The 27,005-nt window shown below is 44.8% G+C and overlaps 1 protein-coding gene across 1 annotated transcript in view; it reads right to left on the reverse strand.

Moving 5' to 3' along the window:
- Window positions 1-22,591, reverse strand: part of CDK6 (cyclin dependent kinase 6) — a 160,339-nt gene extending 137,748 nt beyond the window's left edge. The window contains exons 1-2 of the mRNA XM_044293156.1: window positions 22,222-22,591; window positions 20,103-20,567 (exon numbers count right to left, since the gene is read on the reverse strand). Of these exons, the coding sequence (XP_044149091.1) occupies window positions 20,103-20,338 (236 nt within the window). The 5' untranslated portion in view covers window positions 20,339-20,567; window positions 22,222-22,591. The remainder of the gene's footprint in view (window positions 1-20,102; window positions 20,568-22,221) is intronic.
- Window positions 22,592-27,005: the final 4,414 nt, after the last annotated feature.

Consider the following 27,005-nt stretch of genomic DNA (forward strand, 5'->3'; position numbering starts at 1 on the left):
GCCATAGCTTTTTTATTTTTTGACAAATTGTCTTAGGTAAGGTCTCATTTTTTGCAGGATGAGGTGACTGTTTGATTGGTACTATTTTGGGGGGTATATGCATTTTTGATCGCTGGTGTTGCAATTTTTGTTATGTAAAGTGACAAAAATTCCTTTTTTTTAGAGTTTTATTTTATTTTTATGGTGTTCACCTGAGGGGTTAGGTAATGTGATATTTTATAGAGCTGGTTGTTACGGATGTGGCGATACCTAATATGTATATTTTTTTTATGCATTTCACTTTTGCACAATAATAGCAGTTTTGAAACAAAAAAATGATGTTTTAGTGTCTCCATGTTCTGAGAGCTATAGTTTTATTTTTTTTTTGGGAGATTGTCTTAGGTAGGGCTCATTTTTTTCAGGAGGAGGTGACGTTTTTTTTTATACCATTTTGTGGGACATACGCCTTTTTGATCACTTGGTGTTGCAATTATTATTTATTTTTATGGTGTTTATCGGACAGGGTGGATCATGTGATATATTTATAGAGCCAGTCATTACGGACGCGGCGATACCTAATATGTGTAGGTTTATTTTCTTTCAGTTTTTTATTATAAAATAAGGTGAAAGGGGCGTTTTTTTCTCTTTTTTACTTAAAAACTTTATTGATTTTAATAAAAACACTTTTTTTAACTTTATTTCTGATGTTCACTTTTGGGGGTCTGATCCCCTCTGCAATGCATTACAATACATTTGTATTGTAATGCATTGCCTGTTCGTGTACTACAGTCAGTAGTACACTAACAGGATGCCTAGGAGACCCAGCCTGAGGCTGGAACTCCTGAGCACCCGTAGAAGGCAGGTCCCGATGCCATGCAAGGTATTGGGCATCCTCTGCACGGCATTGGGCTGCCTTCTGACACAGAGTCCCCGCCACAGCAGCACGGGGACTCGATGCGCTCCCTCACCTGAGACAAATCCCTTCTATGTCACGATCAGCATGGACCGCGGCATAGAGGGGGTTAATCCGCCGGCATCGGCTCTTACAGCGATGCCGGCGTATACAGCAGGGGCCCGGCTACCAGGGACTACCGGGCCCCTGCAGTGATCAGGCGCCCCATATTCATGACGTACTGTTACGTCATATTGCGGGAACGCAGTGGCTTCCATGACATAGTAGTACATCATGTGTCGGGAAGGGGTAAAAGGGGTTGTTCCATGAAAAATATTCTACAGTTATCAAACCAGCACCTGGATCTGACTAATTAAAAAATTGGCATAGCCAATGTTATTCAATAAAATGTATCTGTATAGCGCCACCTGCTGTTAGTTTTTTTCTTATTTCTTTGACCTGCTCACTGAGAAGGCCGCACATGCTCAGTTTCCTCCTTCAACTGCCTCCTGAGCTGTGATAGGTAGAGCATGGACACGCCCCCCCCCTTAGATACAACAGAAAAGACACTCCGCTTCAGCTGTCAGATTGATATACGGTAAATCTAGCAGAGCAATGAATGGGGAGATCTCTGGATCCATGTGAGGTGCAGGGCTGGTTCTAGCCTTGTTAGAAAGAGATTGTTATGTACTCTTAATTTTTTACATTAGTCATGGGATAACCCTTTTAATTTACTTTATAAAAGGTCCATTGGGCAGGAAGTGATGACATCAGGTCCATCATTCATGTGAAGGCTGCATGAAGGGCACATGACTGCTGAGGTCAGTGACTGGCTAAGCAGTCACGTGAACGACGGACCTGATGTCATCACTTCCGGTCTGATGGGAACATAAGCCTCAGGGGACCAGAACAGCGGCGCTGGATCGGAGGGACCTTTAGAAGGTGAGTTAAGCATTTTTTTTGTGTTTTATAATCCTATCTGCTACCGTAAGAATTCAAAAAAATGTCAGCCAACCCCTTTAAGGACTCTTCCCACAAATTACATTTATCACCTATGATAATAGTCTGATTGCTAGCAAACCTACCGATCACTAGGAAGAGGGTCCCAAGCCAAATTCTGCACCACCCCCTATTACCCGATTTTTGAATGGAGTGGAGGTCAGGCATGCGTTTTGCTGTTCTATTCAAAGTCTATGGGACTGATGACAGCTGAGTAATGAATCAGGCATCTGTGTGATCATCACATGGACTACATAGAACTCTATATCCTGGAAGCAGGGGTGGACTGGCCATAGACCTTACTGGGAAGTTTGCCGCGCAGGCCAATGCCCAGGGGACCTCTTGAGTCCTGCTCACAGTCACTGACCGCAGATGCCCTCCTGAATTTAACTATATCACCATCCTCAGGACCGCGAGACACTTATATACTGCAGAGGGGCACAGGAGCTGACGCTACATCATTCACATCCATAGGCCCGAGGCTACCACACAGAACGTCATCTCCTGGAACTTAAAGGGAACCTGTCACCAGTTTTATGGTGTCCTAACTAAGGGCAACATAAATAAGTGACTGATCCTCTTAGCAAAATGCTGGGTCACTTTCTTTAATTGACCCAGTAAATCTGCCAACATCTTGTATTGAAAAGCTCCAGCTGATAATGATGAGTCATGAATATTTATGAGCTCCTGACTCTCCCCGCCCACCTTCTGCTGAATGACAGTTTTTTCCATATGAATCAGCAGCAGGTGGGCAGGGGAGTGGCTATAGCTCTGAATTATATATACGCTGGACTCAATGACATCACGCTGGACTCAAATCAGCTCATTAGCATGCAGCATATTTGTGTGTATATCATGAGGTAACCATCTGTCACACCAGTAAGTGAATACATCTAAAGTACTTTTTAGTAGTTAATGATTGTATATAATTAGTTAGATTATAATCAAATATCCACATGACAGGTTCCCTTTAAGTAAACAAATGAAAGTTCCATTTGAATGGTGGCAAGCAGAGATCTTGAAAATCATGAGAAATTGATACAGAAAGTATATAAACATAAACCTATATTAGCTGATGCCAGAATACCCCTGAAACCTTGTGAATGTCCAAGTAAAAGGGGTTCTCTGGGAATTATTTAAAATGTCTGCCGGCAACCTGTTCTAGATATGAGCAAGACTGGTTGCTTCCACTTGAAGAGCTGCCTACTCAGTGCACTGCTCTACAATAGATGGTAATAATGTGATCCTGCCTACGATATGCCGTCATGGCTGAGCAACCTGACAGGAACGCTTAGCAATGTGTAATATATGCTACTACCAGAGCGTAATGTGTATAGTGAGGCCCCGTCCCCTCATCCGCCTATGACAGGTTGCTGCTGGCCATTTTAAATCATTCCCAGAGAAATCTATGGACATAAAGACTTTATATAGCAAAAACATATTTGCAGGCATTAAATCTGCTCGGAAAATTGCTTCCTAATTCTAAGCCGCGGCTTCCTACTGTGGGCATCGATAAGGAGGAACTTAGACTATTATACATAATAAAGAAGACGGCAAGTTCAAAGAAGAGGATTTCAGAAAGCAACAAAGTGAAAGAAATTACCCAATTTTCTTTATTTTTCTAAAAACGGAACCAGTGAAATTACGCACAATATAGGAGACAGGGAAATCAGGTAAGAGTAAAAATGCCTTTAATCCGGCACCCAATAATTTATAAAACTCTGGGCTCTTTGCCCTCATAGGTGATAATGACACAGAGGCAGCTCAATAAATTAGAATAACATTGAATAGTTAATTTATTTCAGTAATTTAATTCAAAAAGTGAACCTCATCTATTCTATGGATTCATTCCACACAGAGCGATCTATTTCCAACGTTTATTTCTTTTAAAGTTGATAATTTTGGCTTACAGCTAATGAAAACCCAAAACCCAGGATCTCAAAAAATTTGAATATTGTATAAGACCATTTAAAAATGTATTTTTAATACAGAAATGTTGGCTTCCTGAAAAGGAATGTCCAGTACAGGCACTCAATACTTGGCTGGGGCTCTTTTTGCACGAGGCGTCTTTTTTTCAAGGCATATTGTACTTTATGCTACTGATACATTTATTTTGGTCAATATATTTTGTTGATTTAAAAAATAAATAAAAAATTGTACAAAATTTGAAATTTTCTGAATTTGCATTTCTGTGCTCGCAAAATAGTAAACAATTAACATTCACCATATGTCTTACTTTAGAAACCTCCACAAATCACCCCATTTTAAAAATGTACCCTCAAAATATTCACAATGGCATTTAGGAAGTTTGTTAACCCCTTATGTGTTTCACAGGAACAGATGCAAAATGGAGGTGAAATTAAAAAATGTAGGTCATTTATTAAACAGAAATACGCCTATCTCCGACTTTTCCCCGCTCACGCCAGGTCTAAAAAAGCGGGCATTGCGGGAGCAGGGAAGGGGGCAGGCCCATCTCATTTACCATTTTCTACGCCTGTTTTAGGTGTAGATAATGGTCTAAATGTAAGATGGCAAAGATGTTGGCTTACATTTAGCAGCGGTGGATCCGCCAAAGTTATGTAGAGACTGGCACCTCTTCATAACTCCACCGCTAGCGCAGGGCCTTATTAAGACCGGCGTCTAAAACACTGGTCTTAATAATTGTGCCCTGTAATTTTTTGCAGATTTTCACTATAATCCATTTTTTGTATATAGCAACTTATAAAACTCCATATTAACTACCCTAATTCCTCCGTTTTTAGAAATACCCTATGTGGTTTTAGTGTGCTATATATCTCAAATACCAGCCTCAGAAACCAAGGTGCATCTTGTGGATTTTGGTGCCTCTATATTTTGGGGTGTTTTTCAGGTATAATTTCAGGTTTGCAAAGGCTGAGGTGCCAAACCATAAGAAACACACAAAAAAAAAAACATTTAGAAAACTACACCTTTCAAGGAATTCATCAAGTGGTATAGCGAGCTCACAGGTGTTTCACAGAATTTATTAGAATTGGGCTTTGAAAATAAAAAATTACATTTACCCGTCAAATTTCTCACAAGCGCGGCAATACCCCATATGTGATAGTAAACTGCCTTTTGGGCTCAGAAGGAAAGGAGCACCATTTGGCTTTTGAAGTGCAAAATTTGCTGGAACGGGTGCTAGGGGTGCAGTGATGGTTGACCACTTTAGTCAATTTACTAGGGCTAGGAGGATTATCAGCAATGATAGTGAACTGGATAGAGCATTAAATACCATGGTACATTCATTTAAAGAGAGGGGTTAACCTCAGAGAGTATTACGTGAGCAACGTAAACGTCTCCAATTGAAAGACAGATCTGTAAACTTTACAAAAAACTACTAGGGATCACAGTAGACAGCGTATACCTTTTGTATCGACCTATAGTGGTATCGGTACACTATTTTAGCCAGTGGTCGTGCTATTACAGAATTTAAATCTAAACCTTTAATGTCCTATAGAAGGTCCCGCAACAGGTTAGTGAAAAATGACATAGGATCCAGTAAGACCTCGCAACAAACATTTTTGACTTAAAAAATACTAGGGTGTTATCCACGCCTACACTCTGTGAACTGCAAATACATGATCAAGGGTATACAGTTCACACATCCGATTACGCAAATAGCATATGCTATTAGACATTATTTGTATTATGTCATTTATGTTGTCTGGTGCCCGTGCAGTTTGCTATATGTACGGGAGACTACCTGTGATTTCAAAACACGATTTAACCAGGAACGCAAAGACTTACCGGTGCCTAAACAGCAAAGACTTACCGGTGGTGCCTAAACAGCAAAGACTTACCGCTGCCTAAACAGCAAAGACTTACCGCTGCCTAAACAGCAAAGACTTACCGGTGCCTAAACAGCAAAAACTTGCCGGTGCCTAAACAGCAAAGACTTGCCGGTGCCTAAACAGCAAAGACTTGCCGGTGCCTAAACAGCAAAGACTTGCCGGTGCCTAAACAGCAAAGACTTACCGCTGCCTAAACAGCAAAGACTAACCGCTGCCTAAACAGCAAAGACTTACCGCTGCCTAAACAGCAAAGACTTACCGCTGCCTAAACAGCAAAGACTTACCGCTGCCTAAACAGCAAAGACTTACCGCTGCCTAAACAGCAAAGACTTACCGCTGCCTAAACAGCAAAGACTTACCGCTGCCTAAACACTTTGTTGATAAAAAACCTACTGAAAGTGATCTCAAATTCATAATTATTGATCGGGTCCCCCCTCCAAGAACGGGGGGTTAATCGCGTCAAATTATTAAAAAAACAGGAAGCAGAGTGAATATTTAAACTTACTACGCTAGGACCAAATGGTCTCAATGTTGATTTCAGACCTTGGTTATTTGTCTGATTAGTCCATTCTAAACCTTCTGTCTCTTTTCTGCCTCTCACAGCGTCTGTATATAGTTGTTTTTAGGTTTATAACACTATATCTTTTATTATTTCAGGGTTGTTCCGGATGGTGAACGTATGACCGTCTCGCTAAATAGAAAGAAACACAGTCGGCTGGATTGATTTTTATATATATTTTTCTTTTCTTGATTGATTATGGTTTTTCTAGATTATTAGGCATGACATGTATAATGGATCCCGATAACCTTTAAGATTTCGCTGGGAGACGCAGGGGACGCCGCCTTGTGGTACTTCACTTTGCGGCGCCCGCTGTACCTTAGTGTATATACACAAGGTGTCTGTGCTGAGGTCATCATACTTTGCAATAAGTCATTCTATGTGGGAAGCAGGTAGGATCGATTGGTCTGTATGTGTTGGGTAATGGCCGGTTATCCGACACATGTGCCTCTCGACACGGGATCGGGTTAGGTGCACTTTATCGCAGCACTTCCCACTCCCTCTGCATTTTTCCTACGGTGACATTTCACTGCTTGATTTACTATATTACTACCAGGTTACTAGGATACGCTGCTATGCTTTCACCGATCACGTGACAGTGATGCGTCGACTTGATGCGCATAGGAACCTCATACAAGTCATGCAATGTTTTGTCCGATCATGTGATGCATCATGTGATTATGACGCGCGGACATGCGCATTGGAATATCCTGTACACTATGCAATTATGCCGGCTGATTGTGTTCTTCAGGTGAGCGGTCTGTGTTCCCCATAGGTTACCACCCCTTACACCTAATGATCATGTACACTAATTATTAATCATGGATAATGCTGGGTTTTACATATAAATTAAAAAAAATATATATATATATATATATATATATATATTAACACGAGAGCACAGAGCACTTTATTATGTATACAATGAATTATCACATTTATTGTTGGTCTTTTTAATATACAGTACAGACCAAAAGTTTGGACACACCTTCTCATTCAAAGAGTTTTCTTTATTTTCATGACTATGAAAATTGTAGATTCGCACTGAAGGCATCAAAACTATGAATTAACACATGTGGAATTATATACATAACAAAAAAGTGTGAAACAACTGAAAATGTCATATTCTAGGTTCTTCAAAGTAGCCACCTTTTGCTTTGATTTCTGCTTTGCACACTCTTGGCATTCTCTTGATGAGCTTCAAGAGGTAGTCACCTTAAATGGTCTTCCAACAGTCTTGAAGGAGTTCCCAGAGATGCTTAGCACTTGTTGGCCCTTTTGGCTTCACTCTGCGGTCCAGCTCACCCCAAACCACCTCGATTGGGTTCAGGTCCGGTGACTGTGGAGGTCAGGTCATCTGGCGCAGCACCCCATCACTCTCCTTCATGGTCAAATAGCCCTTACACAGCCTGGAGGTGTGTTTGGGGTCATTGTCCTGTTGAAAAATAAATGATGGTCCAACTAAACGCAAACCGGATGGAATAGCATGCCGCTGCAAGATGCTGTGGTAGCCATGCTGGTTCAGTATGCCTTCAATTTTGAATAAATCCCCAACAGTGTCACCAGCAAAGCACCCCCACACCATAACACCTCCTCCTCCATGCTTCACGGTGGGAACCAGGCATGTAGAGTCCATCCGTTCACCTTTTCTGCGTCGCACAAAGACACGGTGGTTGGAACCAAAGATCTCAAATTTGGACTCATCAGACCAAAGCACAGATTTCCACTGGTCTAATGTCCATTCCTTGTGTTCTTTAGCCCAAACAAGTCTCTTCTGCTTGTTGTCTGTCCTTAGCAGTGGTTTCCTAGCAGATATTCTACCATGAAGGCCTGATTCACACAGTCTCCTCTTAACAGTTGTTCTAGAGATGTGTCTGCTGCTAGAACTCTGTGTGGCATTGACCTGGTCTCTAATCTGAGCTGCTGTTAACCTGCGATTTCTGAGGCTGGTGACTCAGATGAACTTATCCTCCACAGCAGAGGTGACTCTTGGTCTTCCTTTCCTGGGGCGGTCCGCATGTGAGCCAGTTTCTTTGTAGCGCTTGATGGTTTTTGTGACTGCACTTGGGGACACTTTCAAAGTTTTCCCAATTTTTCGGACTGACTGACCTTCATTTCTTAAAGTAATGATGGCCACTCGTTTTTCTTTACTTAGCTGCTTTTTTCTTGCCATAATACAAATTCTAACAGTCTATTCAGTAGGACTATCAGCTGTGTATCCACCTGACTTCTCCACAACGCAACTGATGGTCCCAACCCCATTTATAAGGCAAGAAATCCCACTTATTAAACCTGACAGGGCACACCTGTGAAGTGAAAACCATTTCAGGTGACTACTTCTTGAAGCTCATCAAAAGAATGCCAAGAGTGTGCAAAGCAGTAATCAAAGCAAAAGGTGGCTACTTTGAAGAACCTAGAAAATTACATATTTTCAGTTGTTTCACACTTTTTTGTTATGTATATAATTCCACATGTGTTAATTCATAGTTTTGATGCCTTCAGTGTGAATCTACAATTTTCATAGTCATGAAAATAAAGAAAACTCTTTGAATGAGAAGGTGTGTCCAAACTTTTGGTCTGTACTGTATATATATATATATATATATATATATATATATATATATATATATATACACACCGTATTTTTCACTTTATAAGACGCACAGGAAAATGGCCGTGCGTCTTATAAAGCGAATACTAGTGAGCGCTTCCATTATGGAAGCGCTCACTAGTATGCATTAGGTGCCGGGAGCGGGGTACAAGCGCTGCAAGCGCTTCCGATACTCACCCTCCCTAGTCTTCTTGCTAGGGACCGTACTCCACTGTCCTGACCCCCTACAGTGTCAGGAAGTAGTGCACACACTATGACCTGATGCTGCACACAGTCAGGTGACAGTGCAGCACGGGCCGGAGAAGACAAAGCGCCTCGCCGGACCCATAATGGGGCCGCGGCGCAGGAGAGGTTAGGACGTTTTTTTATTTTAGTCTGATAGGGGTCTGAAAGAAAAAGGGCTGATCTGAGGTCTGATGGGGGTCTAATAGAAAAGGGCTGATCTGAGGGGGGTCTAATAGAAAAGGGCTGATCTGAGGGGGGTCTAACATGGAGGGCTGATGGGGTTCTGACATGTAGGACTGATATGAGGGTCTGATGTGATTTCCTGATATTTATGGGGGTCTGATCTGAGGATCTGATATGAGGTCTGATGAGAAATATTTTTTCATTTCCCTCCTCTAAAATCTGGGGTGCGTCTTATCATCGGGTGCATCTTATAAAGCTAAAAATACTGTATATTTTTTCCAATAGCTCATTGCATGAGCCCCAAATTTATCCTGTTAATTGACAGGGCCAGCGAGCGATCTCGTCCTCTGGCTAGCCCTATCTGCGTTCTAAATCTCGCGCCTGGTCTTTAGTCGGCGCAGGCGCACTGAGAGGTGGACGCTCGCTCGCTCGCCCGCTCCTTCCTCAATGCGCCTGCGCCGATGACGTCACATCTACACCCGGCGCAGGCGCACTGAGGAAGGAGCGGCCGAGCGAGCGTCCTCCTCTCAGTGCGCCTGCGCCAACTGAAGACCTATGCGGCGCAGGCGCGAGGGTCCCTGCAGGAGGACACTTTGTGGTTAGCCTATTCTCAGACTCAGGGGACTTTTGCAACAAGTGGAAATTTTCCAAAAAGAAGATTCAGGATAGTCATGACCTATGACCATATTCACCAAAGGTGCGATATGGCCTCTATTGTGTAGACAGCCGATCCCATGTAGTTACAAGCGCACTAACCATGCGGTCACTTCAAACAGCTGATCCACGGGGGGGGGGGGAGCGTAATTCAGCTCCCTCCGATCTATTGTATATCAAACTCACGCATCTATTCACAGGAGCAGCTATAGGGGGCGCAGTGGAAGCAGTTAAACATTACATGGAAAGATGGGGGTCCTACCACTGATTTTGCAGGAGCCCAGGAGCCTCAAGAGGACACAGTGCCTCCATAGCAGTAATTCACCCCCTGCCTCCCCCTTGAATATATGGATAAAGTTTTCCATTGTAAAAGCCAGTTACATGACATGGTCACGATACCAAAATTTTTATTCGATTTTGATACCATAAAAAAGTATTGCAATACTCTCGATACCACGCGAAAAAAAAAAAAAAACACAAAAAAAAGCCTTGTGCATGACGCATTTTATGGAACGTCCGGCCCATAATAGAACATTCCTACCGTATTTTTTTGTGGGGGAACAAGGTGACCAAAAAATGGTAAACTGCTTTTTTTTTTTTTTTTTTCTGTGTTACGGCGTTCAGCGCATAGAAGATATTTTTTTATATTTTAATTAGGCTACATGCACACGACAGTTGTTTTTCTCTGCGTCCGTTCCGTTTTTTTCCGCTGATCGGATGGTTACCCATGCATTTCTATGGAGCCGTTAAAATTGCGGTGTAGTCAACCATTTCTTTTCCGCGTCCGCTGTCTGTGTTTTCCGTCCGCAAAAAAAGTATTGCATGTCCTATTCTTGTTCGCAATAAATGTTTTGCAGACCCACTGAAGTCAATAGGGTCCGCAAAAAAATGCAGATAACCAACGGAAGCCATCTGTATGTCATCCGCATCCGTTTTTTTTTAGCGGATGGTTGCTGGGAAACCTGTATATATTACAATTTCAAGAATTACAGCCTTCAGGGTTTTTTTGCGGACCGCAAAAAAACAAAAAAAAAAACTGAAGGCACAAACACAACCTACAAAATTTGCGGACAAACGTAACGGATGTGGATGTAAAAAAGAAACGGGAACACGGATCCGCTATTCGAGGACCACAAAAAACAACTGTCGTGTGCATGAGGCCTAATTCGGACGTTGCGATATGTAATATATTAATTTTTTTATTGTGTTTATATTTTTATATGTAAAATTAGGAAAGGGGCGATTTAAAATTGTAATATTTGGGAGGGGTTAAACTTTTTTTTTTTACTTTTTATTTACTAACTATTAGCCCCCTTAGGGACTAGAACCCTTGTCCTATTCACCCTAATAGAGCCACTGCCACCAATGACTATAATACTGGGGGAGGGGCGCACTACGCCACCAATGACTATAATACTGTGGATTATAGTCACCAATGAATATAATTTATGCCTAAATAGAAACGTAGGCTGCGGGTGCTGGCCATATCACATGCCCGGCCTCTATGACTCCTGAGGGGTTAATTACCGCGGTTCGGCGGATTGCAGCGCGCAGTCATAGAGGCCGGGTGCCGGGTATGTGAGCGATATGGCCGGCAACCGCAGCCTACATTTGTATTCAGGCATAAATGATATTCATTGGTGGCGCAGTGGCATCCGCACACAGTGGGGAGCGACTCCCTCCTTCTCCACTGTGCCGACTCAGGAAAACATGGTGCGCGCCGAGTGCTATGTTATCTTAGTTATACTAGGCTGCGCTGCTGCAATAGGATCGCTAAGTAGCAAATCCCAGTATCGAATCGATCTGGGTACAAAAGTATTGATTGGGTATCGATTATTCGATACCCGATGCAACCCTACTACTTTGGCTCTTAAAGGGGTTGTCCACATTTGGCTCCTTTGATCCTCTGCTACCACATGACCTGCTCTGGTCCTGTTTGTGAATATCCAGTTTGACAGGGGTCACGCTCGCCGCTGCAGCCAGTTTCCCCCATGCGTTACGTGACCCACTGACATGACACAAGAGGGGTACGTCACCTCTGAGGCCAGTCAATGGCTGCCGTGACACGAATGACCAGTAAAACTGGATGATGACACCTGGGACCAGAGCGTGTCAGTGGCAGCGTGGGACTGAAGGAGCAGAAAAGCATGCTTGTCTCTACAGGTCCAGCGACATGGGGGGGCCTCCAAACACGGACAAGCCATTTAAACGCTATCCTTGGGCTATAGATGGTATAGCGCCCATTCTCAGATCTCCAAGAAACACCAAAAGGAGCAAAGGTGGCCCAGCATTCACAGCCTTTTCATTCTAGAAGTCGGTAATTTGTACCCTGAAAAAATGTCATTTGTGGTGACATCTCTGGACCATCAGATGGCGGTTTCCTCACGTTTTGCTGTGCATCCACTCGGTATAATCTGCAGAGTCAGCAGAGAGCGCTTAGCATCTACACATTGAATTACAGAGCAGGAATCCGCCGCCCAAGGGATGTTCTCCGTGAGGTTTTTATCCGTCCTGTAATATTCTCCTGCTCATCACTGGTGGTCAGCACTGTGGGTCCCGGGCACAGAACTTCTTGTGTTACTGGTTTTCGGGGCACACATGTTCCTGATATTACGGTTAGGAGACTTATTATTTTACACACGTTAACTATTTTCCAGACTTCCCCTGTGACTCGCAGAACATATAAAGAATGCTGTGTGGGTGATGGAACACATGACTTTAATAAATGGAGTGTAAATCTACGACATAAATGGGAATCCAGGATTATTATATTCCGATTTCTTTACCAAACACTTCATTGTACAAACAGGAGACACATACAAGATCCCGGCAAGAAAAAAGCTGACCTCAGCAGACAGCAGCTGTTTTAGGATATCCTGTAGTCAGTGCAGCAGACTAACACCTGGGGCCCTGTACTCCAAGGAGCACCCATCAGAGCGCTCTGTACCTAACCAGCCGACCCGTGGAGAGGGGGCGCTTTCTGCAGTACGTTCCTTTCCGTGGCTCCACCGATTCCGCAATCCTGGCTGTAGTCAGGTGGCCGGCTATGCTCCTCTTTCCTCCTGTTCAGCTGCATAAAGTAGATGTAGATGGACAAGAAGAAAGAGGAGCATAGGCGGTCGCAACGTCAGAAGAAGGGCCAGCAGCCAGTCAGGTGAATACGTGATTCCATTGCAGAATCTGAGCGATGGAGGGGTCAGTAATGCTCCAAGCGTCTTCTCTCCACAGCTAAAAGAGGCTTTTTAGGTAAAGGCCTGGAGAGCCCCTTTAATATTCAAATAGTGTATGATCGTAGACGTGGGGTTCACTGATCTAATTTATCTTAGTAGTGTGTGCACAGTCCGCAAGGCAGATCGATAGATAGTTATAAGGATAGATACGAGATAAATATTAGATAGATAGTTATAAGGATAGATACGAGATAAATATTAGATAGATAGAAACTAGATAAATATTAGATGGATAGATAAATAGGTTGTGGGTACAGGTTCCTCAGTAGAACTAATAAATATGGTTAAAAATATAGCCCAAAAAAGTCAAGAAAAAAGTAAAAGAAAAAGATTTTTTTTCTTTTTGATGGATAAAACACAACAAAAAAGCTATACAGAATTGGTATTGCTGCATCTATAATAAACAAAACTATAAAGTTATCACATCACTTAACCTGAACAATGAATGCTGAAAAAAACATAGAATAGAATAAAAACTATTCCAAAATTGAAGATTTTTGTTAATCCGATCTCCTAAAAAAAAATTTGAATAATAAGTGACCAAAAAGCAATATAGTATGTTCCCCAAAATGATAGCTATGAAAACTACAGGGTGGGCCATTTATATGGATACACCTTAATAAAATGGGAATGGTTGGTGATATTAACTTCCTGTTTGTGGCACATTAGTGAGGGGGGAAACTTTTCAAGATGGGTGGTGACCATGGCGGCCATTTTGAAGTTGGCAATTTTGAATCCAACTTTTGTTTTTTCAATAGGAAGAGGGTCATGTGACACATCAAACTTATTGTGAATTTCACAAGAAAAGCAATGGTGTGCTTGGTTTTAACGTAACTTTATTCTTTCATGAGTTATTTACAAGTTTCTGACCACTTATAAAATGTGTTCAATGTGCTGCCCATTGTGTCAGATTGTCAATGCAACCCTCTTCTCCCACTCTTCACACACTGATAGCAACACCGCAGGAGAAATGCTAGCACAGGCTTCCAGTATCCGTAGTTTATTAAGGTGTATCCATATAAGTGGCCCACACTGTACAACTACACATGACCATGTCTTTACGTGGACCCCAAGCAAACAAGCCGACAACTGGAATATAGCCAAACAAGAGTCAGGGCACCAGGACCAGAGCAGCGGGGGCAGGAGAGTAGAATCCTTTTATTAGGCCGCACACGCTACAGAAGAATTCCCTGAAACCCCTTTAAGACTACTTTAGAACTTTGCTTAAGGTAAGTTGCAAAGGTGGAGCTTCCTTTAAAAGGGGTATTCCAGGATCAATACCAGATCATCAGGGGTCCGCCATCTCGCACCCTCATTGATCAGCTACTTGACGAGACTGAGAGCAGCGCTGCAGTTAGAAGCTCCGTCCACTGCACACCAGAACTACTCTTCTGATCCATGGCGGTATGGGGTGCCGGACTCCTGACTAAACTGATATTAATGGCCTGTACTGACGATAGGCCATCAATATTAATGTTCCTGACAACTCCTTGAAGCCTCCCTGGAGAGAGCACTGCATTTGTTTTGATGCTCACAGACGTCACAGAGTTCACCGTTTCCCCCTAAGCAAACTTTTTGGCTTCTCCACAAGAAACGTCTCAGTGTTTGAAAAAGAAATCAAAAATTTCTGCATAGAAATAGCAAAAACCAAAACAATATACTGCTTAGTATGTGCTGCCAACAGGCTTATCTAATGGTGGAAATTCCCTTTAAGATGATTAATTTATCATGACCTCTAATGAGTGAAACAGATCTTTCATCTGAATTAATCATTCCCAGAAATATTTAATTTCTAATGAAATTATCTTGAAGACATGACATCGTCAGCATCATGGCTCCTTTCCTGACGCGTTTCCATAGCTCCACAGGAAGATTTTGATGCAGAAAAATTCAGCTAAATGTGAAAGCAGCCCTCAGGGACCCCAGGGGGGCCATACAGGAACTTTACTTCATTTTATCACCCTTTTAGCATATTCGGCCTCATTCACACGTCCGCGAGAGCTGTCCGCACCCGTTCCGCAATTATGTGGAATGGGTGCGGACCTATTCATTCTCTACAGGGAGTGAATGGATGCGGAGAGCACACTATGTGCATCTGCGCATCCGCATTTCTGAAGTGCATCCCCGGTCTTCCGGTCCGCAGCTACGGAAAAAAATAGAGCAGCGTCTATTCTTGTCTGCAATTGGGACAAGAATAGACATTTCTATGGGGTGCCGGCCGGGTGTATTGCCGATCCGCAATGCACTACGGACGTGTGAATGGACCTTACTGTTATCTCTTCCACTGTACAGCCTCCAGTGACCGGGGGATGGGGATACAGGCACTTTTCTTCATGTTATCACCCACTCTTACCAATCACAGCCTGTTATTGTAATTTCTCCCCCTTTATAGCTTCCAGTGACCCCCGGGGGGGGAACAATACAGGCACTTTTCTTCATGTTATCACCCCTCTTAGCATTCACTGAATATTACTGTTATCTCTTCCACTGTACAGCCTCCAATGACTGGGGGATGGGGATACAGGCAATTTTCTTACCAATCACAGTCTGTTATTGTCATCTCTCCCCCGTTATAGCTTCTCCCCCTTTATATACACATGTGTCGTTTGTTTGGTGATTCCATCTTTCATGAGGCACCAAAAATCTTCATTTGTGCTGCTAACAATATGCAAATGAGGGATGATTGATCGTAACAATGATCAATGAACCCCCTTTCACGTTGCATTAGGCCATGTCAGAGGCCCTTTAAATGAGCATTGATCAGCGGTCCGTATCGGTCCGGCATTGGCTTGTGCAAGAGGACTCATGCTTGTGTAAGTGGCCCCGCATATGTGTACGTAGGCATAAGTGTGTGAACTTAGCACATCAGCAGCTTTTATTTTTAGTAGATTTGGGGTTTCTCACACTCGTAAACGAGAATTTTTTTTTAAGGCAAAATTGCACAAAGACGCCCATGACTGTCAAGCGCTGGGTGGCATTTTCACAATGTGCTAAGTGTCTACTTTCAGGAAATATATGACTATGGTGGTATAAAATGTAATTTAAAAAATATATAATTTAGATTTTATTTGTGTTTGTGGAATTTGTCTTGGCAGTGAAGGTATAAATGGGATATCCAACTACGCTAATTTTAATTTTAATTTTTGCAGTACACCTGAAAATAAAAGATGGCTCAACGTTGCTTTAACTGTGTTTCTACAGCCTATATGCAGACCTATGCATCTCCATGGAAACAGACTACAAACAAACCCAATGTAGTCTGATCCTGTAGTTATCTTTAAAAAAAAAACGGCAGTCAGAAACGACCCCTTTGAATTGTATTGGGTCTGTCGGTCCATAAAAACAGAAAAAGCAGGACTTGCCCTATTTTTTAACGGTAGTTATTCAGTCGATGGTGTGAATAGAACCACTGATTGCAAAGGTTCTGAAAATAGCCATGTGTTGGCCATTAAAAAGAAACTGCTGTCACACGGCCGTTTTTCACTGTTGTGTGAACGTACCCTTGCCTTTTCCAACCTACTAAGGGTACGTAACTAAGCATATAGCTGGGGACAAATGGAAGGAAGTATGACCGTAGGGTCCGACTACACAGAGTTTGTTTTGCTGTCTGTTACCATGGAGACGTATAGGTCAGCTGTAGAATCGAATGGTAGGACATTTTTTAATTGTGAACCACTGCAAAGTTGCTTCATATTTCATTTAAGATGCATCGGGACAATAGCAAAAGTTAAGCGGACACAGCCTTTAAAATATTGGAGCACCCCTTTAAACAGCAACTCAAACAGGAAAACAATAATCAAAATAAAAAATATTATGCTTTTCTATATATGTACACCGGAAAGGGACAACTTTTCTACTCAAGGGTTAAATAAATAAAAAAGTTAGAATACAGTGTGGATTTTGTGGCTGGCGTGCTTAAAACTGCATTTGTAAAAAATATATTTAACCCATACTTTTCCTCTCGCTGATATATATTTTGACCTTGCAGCTCTTGAAAAATAATATAACTACGCAATCGAGTTTTACAGATAGTCATTTCAAGGGTAAGTATCCAGAGCATGGCTGCTGCAGCCGTGACTGCAGATCTGTTCATTGAAAACACCTGCACAAATAATACAAATAATACCGCCATAGAAGCTAATAAAGCTGGCTATCAAACTCCTTAAAGGGAATCTGTCACCTGCTTTTAGCATTTTAAGCTGGCACCATCGCTATGTTGACTAAAGTACCTTATTTCCAGCAGTCTTCTTTTTACTTATTTTCGTTTGGTAGTTTGATATAAAAGCGCTTTTTATGTTATGCTAATAAGGCTCCAAGGTGCCCAGAGGGGCGTTTTTTTCCTTCTCCGGTGCCCAGTGACGCCCCCCTGCAGTGCCCAAGAACGCCTCCTGATCCTCCAATAACCTCCCACAGTCCGGCAAACGGTTCCGCCCCCTCCCCACGTCATAATCTACCTTTAGATATGCCCCGTCCTTCTTCCTGTCTGCGGCCAGAAAACTCGCGCAGGCGCAGTACCGCCTGCGGCCTGCGCGATCATCAACCTCCTGAGGGCAACAGCCTCAAAAGTTTCACTGGGCATGCGCTGAGCCCAGTGATGTGACCTGAGCGCTGTTGCCCTCAGGAGGTTGATGATCGCGCAGGCGGTACTGCGCCTGCGCGAGTTTTCTGGCCGCAGACAGGAAGGAGGACATGCTAAAAGCAGGTGAAAGAATCCCTTTAAATGGCTTCTGTCACGCCCCATTGTGCAATTTTCATTAGCCGCCATTAGCTATTTGCTAATGTCAGCTGAGTACAGTCATACATGTCCTACCTTTGTCTGTGGCTTATTTCTTGTAAAAATCATACTTTTATCATCTGCAAATTTCTTCACTACCAGCAAGTTGGACGTGCACTTGCTGGTAGCCGCCGCATCTGCCGCTTCTAGACACGCCCCATCTCCTCTTGATAGACAGGGCCAGCGAGCGCTCTCCTCCTCCCGCTGGCCCCGTCTGCTGCTGAATTCCTGCGCCAGTAACGTTCCTCGATCGGCGCAGGCGTACTGAGTGAAGAACGCGCGCTTGCCAGCTCTTTCCTCAGTGCGCCTGCGCCGATTACGTCACACTACACCCGGAAGAGAAGACTGCCGGCATCAGCGATAATCGATTGAGGAACGTTACGGCGCAGGCGCGGGAATTCAGCAGCAGACGGGGCCAGCGGGAGGAGGAGAGCGCTCGCTGGACCTGTCAATCAAGAGGAGATGGGGCGTGTCTAGAAGCGGCAGATGCGGCGGCTACCAGCAAGTACACGCCCAACTTGAAGGTAGTGAAGAAATTTGCATATGATAAAAGTGTGATTTTTACAAGAAATAAGCCACAGACAAAGGTAGGACATGTCTGATTGCACTCAGCTGACATTAGCAAATAGCTAATGGCGGCTAATGAAAATTGCACAATGGGGGGGGGTGACAGAAGCCCTTTAAGGCCTCTTGCACACAAACGTTTTTTTGCTGCTTATCTCGTCCTTACGGAAGTAGTCTGTGACAGGTCACATTTATAGGGGGGGATCCTTCTACCATGTGCATCACTGATGTCCGACAAGAAGGGCTCCCTCTTTAGTTCTCATGCACATGACCAGGTCTGTTTTACGGTCCACCAACCATGGATCCGCAAACTATGGATAACGTCCAGTGTGCAATCCGCATCCCCCCCCAGTAGAAATGGCTGCTCTAGTCTGCGAAACGGACAAGAGTAGGACATGTTCTATAATTTGAGGAACGGTCACACGGATATGGACAGCACACGGATGACAACTACATGCTGACTGTTTTTTGAGGACCCATAGAAATTAACGGGTCCGTGTGTGATCAAACACTGGTGCAAAATACAGTCATGTGCATGAGAAGAGATTCTTCATCAGCTACAATGTGTGGATCCAAGATCCTGCAGAACCTCCTAATGCACACCTCAGCTGCTGCAGAACCTCCTAATACACACCTCAGCTGCTGCAGAACCTCCTAATACACACCTCAGCTGCTGCAGAACCTCCCAATACACACCTCAGCTGCTGCAGAACCTCCTAATACACACCTCAGCTGCTGCAGAACCTCCTAATACACACCTCGGCTACTGCAGAACATAATACATACCCAAGCTGCTGCAGAACCTCCTAATACACACGACAGCTGCTGCAGAACCTCATAATACACACCTCAGCTACTGCAGAACATTATAATACACACCTCAGCTTCTGCAGAACCTCATAATACACACCTCAGCTGCTGCAGAACCTCCTAATAAACACCTCAGCTGCTGCAGAACCTCATACACACCTCAGCTGCTGCAGAACCTCATACACACCTCAGCTGCTGCAGAACCTCATTATACACACATACATATATATTTCTTCTTAAAAGGTCAGTTTTTTTTGTTTTTTTTGCTACGAACAATATGAATCAGACCTATGGTTACAGCGAAGCAAAATCTCAACATAAGTAAGGGTCGTCATGTCACGTCAAATTGTAATTTATGAACATTTCCTTCAAAAAAGAAAAAAAAAAAAATGGTGTATATATATATATATATATATAATAAATTATGAATATATATATATATATATATATATATATAAATACATATACACACACACACACACACACACACAGCTTGTCCTGCTGCAGATTGCCAGAGAAGAAGATGATGTAACTGGGAAACACGGGTGACAACCCTTGTGATACGTGCAGTAGGGCCATCTTGGTTGTCACCCAACTTTCCCAGAGATGTGGATAAATAATCTACTGCAGATTTAAAAGTTTAATCACTTTCCAATGTCAGATCTGTCCCCCTAACCGCTAAAATGGTCACGTCCAACAGGTTCTGCAGCAGCTGAGATAAAACAATAACTGTCCGCGCCGCTCTTCAACTTTACGACCCAGGAGGCGCTACGCCATGAACTCTGACAGAAAAAAGTGACCTGTTCTCACCTGACCACGTTAGGATGCTCGAAGGTCTCCAGGTGCCGCAGAACCGCCACCTCCCGGATGGTGGACAGAGGCATCCCCTCTTCTCCGGTCTGCACTCGCACCCGCTTCAGGGCAACAAAACGCCCTCCATTCTTCAGGTCGCGAGCCTTGAACACCTTGCCGTACGCCCCCTCCCCGATCTCGGCTACACACTCGTACTGTTGATCTGCCAGGCCGTCCTTCTCCATCGTCATCATCGCCTTTGGATGTAGGGGAGAGGGGAGGGGAGGGGGGTCCAGGGACGAGATAGGAGCCCAAGATTCAATCTTCCTCCTCCTTTCTTGTAATCCAGATGTGGAGAGGGCTTCCTAGGACTGAGACGGTCTGGAGCTCCTTAAGACAGCTGCAGGCACAGCCGCGCACAGCTGGACGGAGAGATGCAGGAAGCAGCACATAGATAGCGCCAGCCCAAGGAGGTCACATTATCTGGGGGGGGGGGAGAGACACAGCGAAAACACGCGTGTGAAACACTGCCACCGACACCCACACAAATTTACGCCACTCAACCCGGGTACTACATTTCCGACCATCCTGACGGATGTAGCAGAGCTGATCATGATACCTGACTGTACGCAGGCGAAGCTGCTGAGAGCTGTCACAGTGAACTAACCTGCTCCGGGACAGCTTCAGCTCTGCTACATCTATGCCATGATTATATCATAAAGATGCTATAAATAATGACACAGACGCAGCATCTCTCTATTCCACGTATCGCGCACACCTGCGACATACGTGGAATATGCCGCTAAATATTGCGCTGAATGCATCAAATTATTTCCCCCCTTTAGGGAACATTTCAGAAAATTAACAAATTTAGGAAATTAAAAATAAGAGCAAAGTGGCGCAATGGTATGACATTAAAGGTACCCCTCCCCCGTAGTATAAATGACCGCTCGCCATAGTGCCGTCAATACATGTATATATATCTATGTCTGAGTCCGACCAGTCACGCCGCCCCCCCCCCCAACCGTATCGTGAGTCGTGTGTACAGAATACCAGAAACGTGCCGTCATTGTAGTTTGCGCAGCATTATAGATCGTACAGCGCCACGGATGACGATGGCGCCATATAGGAATACTAAGTCGTAGGATTCTCTCGCAATTGTGTTATTTTTGCAAAAAATGTGTATATATATATATTAAAATTGATATAACTTCTCGGAGCTAAATTGCAATGCCAATAACAGTTGAGGTGGGGGGGGGGGGTACATATGGGTGAGGGTGACATAACCCCCTCACCCTCCCCGAAAATTCTTCGCCTTAATGGAAATGAAATATTACCCAGTATGGCTGCTTTCTATGTAGATTACATTCCTCCCGTTTTCTGCAGATGTTACCACGCGCCTGGACCTTTAAATGAATACGGTACGATGTCCCGTTAACCCATTTACTACCCCACCGGTGCCCGACTGGCACCGATCTCGAATCTTATAACTGGATCCATGCAGAATCACTAAGGGTACGGATTCTTGTCGCGTAAAAAAAAAAAGTGGCATGCAGCGTCCGCACCTGATCCGATTAAAATGGGGAATTCACATAGAGCTTTTTTTTTTCAGCGCGGAAGAAAAAAAGTAACGTGCCCGTGCTCGATGCGGGGAATTCGCGTCCAGAGTTCCCACAGAGATGGACGGGACGAAAAACCACGTCAAAACCGTATCAAAAAGTGCAAATAAAACAAAAAAAGCATCCTAAAAACTGCACAGATTTTTCAGCAGTAAAAAAATCTGTAACGGAGCAATTTTTTCTACGTAAACGATAATCGATAGGCTCGAAACGCGCCTCGGCGCTCCGTCAGACTCCGCTGATCCGTCAGAAGGCTTCGTGAAAGGTCTGATCCGCGAGGGAGATTATCTGCGTTATTATCGGTGGCGGTGCGAATAATACGGCTGCGACGGATGGGAAAGCGCTGCGTCCAGTCGTCGCCTCGATGTTGTCGGACGCGGCGACTAAGCTTCGTCCGTCTTGTGTTTATGACCTGTCTGCAGAGCAATGCAGGATCCTAAAGGGTTACAGAGCACATGGCATCTGCACAATGCAGTGCTAGCAGGGCTGGGGTGGCATGGGTCTCCACATGCATTTACCTGCAGCTGGGCAGAGGCGACAGGGGCATCCAAGTGGGCACGGGGGGAGGGGGCAGAGGTCCTCACATGGTCCATGCGGCAGAGCCCCGGCCGGGCCACACAGGTAGCTCTGCTCGGCGCGGCTCAGCCATGCACAGTGGAGCACGAGGGGCAGGGTCACCAGAGGGGGATGCCGCGCACTCAGCCGCTCCGGGCACCAGTCAGCAGCTGGCCCATAGCAGGGGCCCAGGGAGCCGCCGCCGCCCCTTCTCCTCCGCCGCCGCCGCCGCTCGGCGCTTTCTTCCCTCAGTCTTTTTGTTGCTGCTTTTCCCACGCTGCTCAATGTGACTTGACCCCTCTTCAAAAGTTTGACACGGGGCTTGTACATTTCCGCATTCCTCCCCGACTACAAAGCGCCGCCGCCTCCTCGGCTCTGTGTCTGGGCTGCACTCACTGCAAATGCCGGAGCACAGCGCCGGGCATACTGGAGGTGTACTGCCATATACTGCCCCACTGAGTATACTGGAGGTGTTCTGCTATATACTGCCCCACTGAGCATACTGGAGGTGTACTGCCATATACTGCCCCACTGAGTATACTGGAGGTGTACTGCCATATACTGCCCCACTGAGTATACTGGAGGTGTACTGCTATATACTGCCCCACTGAGTATACTGGAGGTGTACTGCTATATACTGCCCCACTGAGTATACTGGAGGTGTACTGCTATATACTGCCCCACTGAGTATACTGGAGGTGTACTGCTATATACTGCCCCACTGAGCATACTGGAGGTGTACTGCCATATACTGCCCCACTGAGCATACTGGAGGTGTACTGCTATATACTGCCCCACTGAGCATACTGGAGGTGTACTGCCATATACTGCCCCACTGAGTATACTGGAGGTGTACTGCCATATACTGCCCCACTGAGTATACTGGAGGTGTACTGCCATATACTGCCCCACTGAGCATACTGGAGGTGTACTGCTATATACTGCCCCACTGAGCATACTGGAGGTGTACTGCTATATACTGCCCCACTGAGCATACTGGAGGTGTACTGCCATATACTGCCCCACTGAGTATACTGGAGGTGTACTGCCATATACTGCCCCACTGAGTATACTGGAGGTGTACTGCTATATACTGCCCCACTGAGTATACTGGAGGTGTTCTGCTATATACTGCCCCACTGAGCATACTGGAGGTGTACTGCTATATACTGCCCCACTGAGCATACTGGAGGTGTACTGCCATATACTGCCCCACTGAGCATACTGGAGGTGTACTGCTATATACTGCCCCACTGAGTATACTGGAGGTGTACTGCTATATAATGCCCCACTGAGTATACTGGAGGTGTACTGCTATATACTGCCCCACTGAGTATACTGGAGGTGTACTGCTATATACTGCCCCACTGAGCATACTGGAGGTGTACTGCTATATACTGCCCCACTGAGCATACTGGAGGTGTACTGCTATATACTGCCCCACTGAGCATACTGGAGGTGTACTGCTATATAATGCCCCACTGAGTATACTGGAGGTGTACTGCTATATAATGCCCCACTGAGTATACTGGAGGTGTACTGCTATATACTGCCCCACTGAGTATACTGGAGGTGTACTGCTATATACTGCCCCACTGAGCATACTGGAGGTGTACTGCTATATACTGCCCCACTGAGCATACTGGAGGTGTACTGCTATATACTGCCCCACTGAGCATACTGGAGGTGTACTGCTATATACTGCCCCACTGAGCATACTGGAGGTGTACTGCTATATACTGCCCCACTGAGTATACTGGAGGTGTACTGCTATATACTGCCCCACTGAGCATACTGGAGGTGTACTGCTATATACTGCCCCACTGAGTATACTGGAGGTGTACTGCTATATACTGCCCCACTGAGCATACTGGAGGTGTACTGCCATATACTGCCCCACTGAGCATACTGGAGGTGTACTGCTATATACTGCCCCACTGAGCATACTGGAGGTGTACTGCTATATACTGCCCCACTGAGCATACTGGAGGTGTATGTGTATATACTGCCCCACTGAGTATACTGGAGGTGTATGTGTATATACTGCCCCACTGAGCATACTGGAGGTGTACTGCCATATACTGCCCCACTGAGCATACTGGAGGTGTACTGCTATATACTGCCCCACTGAGCATACTGGAGGTGTACTGCTATATACTGCCCCACTGAGCATACTGGAAGTGTACTGCTATATACTGCCCCACTGAGCATACTGGAGGTGTACTGCTATATAATGCCCCACTGAGTATACTGGAGGTGTACTGCTATATAATGCCCCACTGAGTATACTGGAGGTGTACTGCTATATACTGCCCCACTGAGTATACTGGAGGTGTACTGCTATATACTGCCCCACTGAGCATACTGGAGGTGTACTGCTATATACTGCCCCACTGAGCATACTGGAGGTGTACTGCTATATACTGCCCCACTGAGCATACTGGAGGTGTACTGCTATATACTGCCCCACTGAGCATACTGGAGGTGTACTGCTATATACTGCCCCACTGAGTATACTGGAGGTGTACTGCTATATACTGCCCCACTGAGTATACTGGAGGTGTACTGCTATATACTGCCCCACTGAGCATACTGGAGGTGTACTGCCATATACTGCCCCACTGAGCATACTGGAGGTGTACTGCTATATACTGCCCCACTGAGCATACTGGAGGTGTACTGCTATATACTGCCCCACTGAGCATACTGGAGGTGTATGTGTATATACTGCCCCACTGAGTATACTGGAGGTGTATGTGTATATACTGCCCCACTGAGCATACTGGAGGTGTACTGCCATATACTGCCCCACTGAGCATACTGGAGGTGTACTGCTATATACTGCCCCACTGAGTATACTGGAGGTGTACTGCTATATACTGCCCCACTGAGCATACTGGAGGTGTACTGCTATATACTGCCCCACTGAGCATACTGGAGGTGTATGTGTATATACTGCCCCACTGAGTATACTGGAGGTGTATGTGTATATACTGCCCCACTGAGCATACTGGAGGTGTACTGCCATATACTGCCCCACTGAGCATACTGGAGGTGTACTGCTATATACTGCCCCACTGAGTATACCGGAGGTGTACTGCTATATACTGCCCCACTGAGCATACTGGAGGTGTACTGCTATATACTGCCCCACTGAGCATACTGGAGGTGTATGTGTATATACTGCCCCACTGAGTATACTGGAGGTGTACTGCTATATACTGCCCCACTGAGTATACTGGAGGTGTACTGCTATATACTGCCCCACTGAGCATACTGGAGGTGTATGTGTATATACTGCCCCACTGAGCATACTGGAGGTGTATGTGTATATACTGCCCCACTGAGCATACTAAAGGGGTACTGCTATATATATACTGCCCCACTGAGTATACTAAAGGTGTACTGCTACATACTGTCCCACTGAGCATACTAAAGGTGTACTGCTATATACTGCCCCACTGCGTATACTGGAGGTGTACTGCTATATACTGCCCCACTGAGCATACTGGAGGTGTACTGCTATATACTGCCCCACTGAGTATACTGGAAGTGTACTGCTATATACTGCCCCACTGAGTATACTGGAGGTGTACTGCTATATATATACTGCCCAACTGAGCATACTGGAGGTGTACTGCTATATACTGCCCCACTGAGCATACTAAAGGTGTACTGCTATATATATACTGCCCCACTGAGTATACTGGAGGTGTACTGCTATATACTGCCCCACTGAGTATTCTGGAGGTGTACTGCTATATACTGCCCCACTGAGTATTCTGGAGGTGTACTGCTATATACTGCCCCACTGAGCATACTGGAGGTGTACTGCTATATACTGATCTACTGAGCATACTAAAGGTGTACTGCTATATATACTGCCCCACTGAGCATACTGGAAGTGTACTGCTATATACTGCCCCACTGAGCATACTGGAGGTGTACTGCTATATACTGCCCCACTGAGTATACTGGAGGTGTATGTGTATATACTACCCCACTGAGCATACTGGAGGTGTACTGCTATATACTGCCCCACTGAGTATACTGGAGGTGTACTGCTATATACTGCCCCACTGAGTATACTGGAGGTATACTGCTATATATATACAGCCCTACCAGCACTGAGCATACTAGAGGTGTACTGCTATATACACTCACCTATAGAATTATTAGGACCACCATACTAATACGGTGTTGGACCCCCTTTTGCCTTAATTCTACGTGGCATTGATTCCACAAGGTGCTGATAGCATTCTTTAGAAATGTTGGCCCATATTGATAGGATAGCATCTTGCAGTTGATGGAGATTTGAGGGATGCACATCCAGGGCACGAAGCTCCTGTTCCACCACATCCCAAAGATGCTCTATTGGGTTGAGATCTGGTGACTGTGGGGGCCATTTTAGTCCAGTGAACTCATTGTCATGTTCAAGAAACCAATTTGAAATGATTCGAGCTTTGTGACATGGTGCATTATCCTGCTGGAAGTAGCCATCAGAGGATGGGTACATGGTGGTCATGAAGGGATGGACATGGTCAGAAACGTTGGCCGATTGGCAATAAGGGGCCTAAAGTGTGCCCAGAAAACATCCCCCACACCACAGTGGTAACAAGGCATGATGGATACATGTTCTCATTCTGTTTACGCCAAATTCAGACTCTACCATTTGAATGTCTCAACAGAAATCGAGACTCATCAGACCAGGCAACATTTTTCCAGTCTTCAACAGTCCAATTTTGTT

Source organism: Bufo gargarizans, chromosome 5, assembly GCF_014858855.1.
Source record: "Bufo gargarizans isolate SCDJY-AF-19 chromosome 5, ASM1485885v1, whole genome shotgun sequence".
NCBI lineage: Eukaryota > Metazoa > Chordata > Amphibia > Anura > Bufonidae > Bufo > Bufo gargarizans.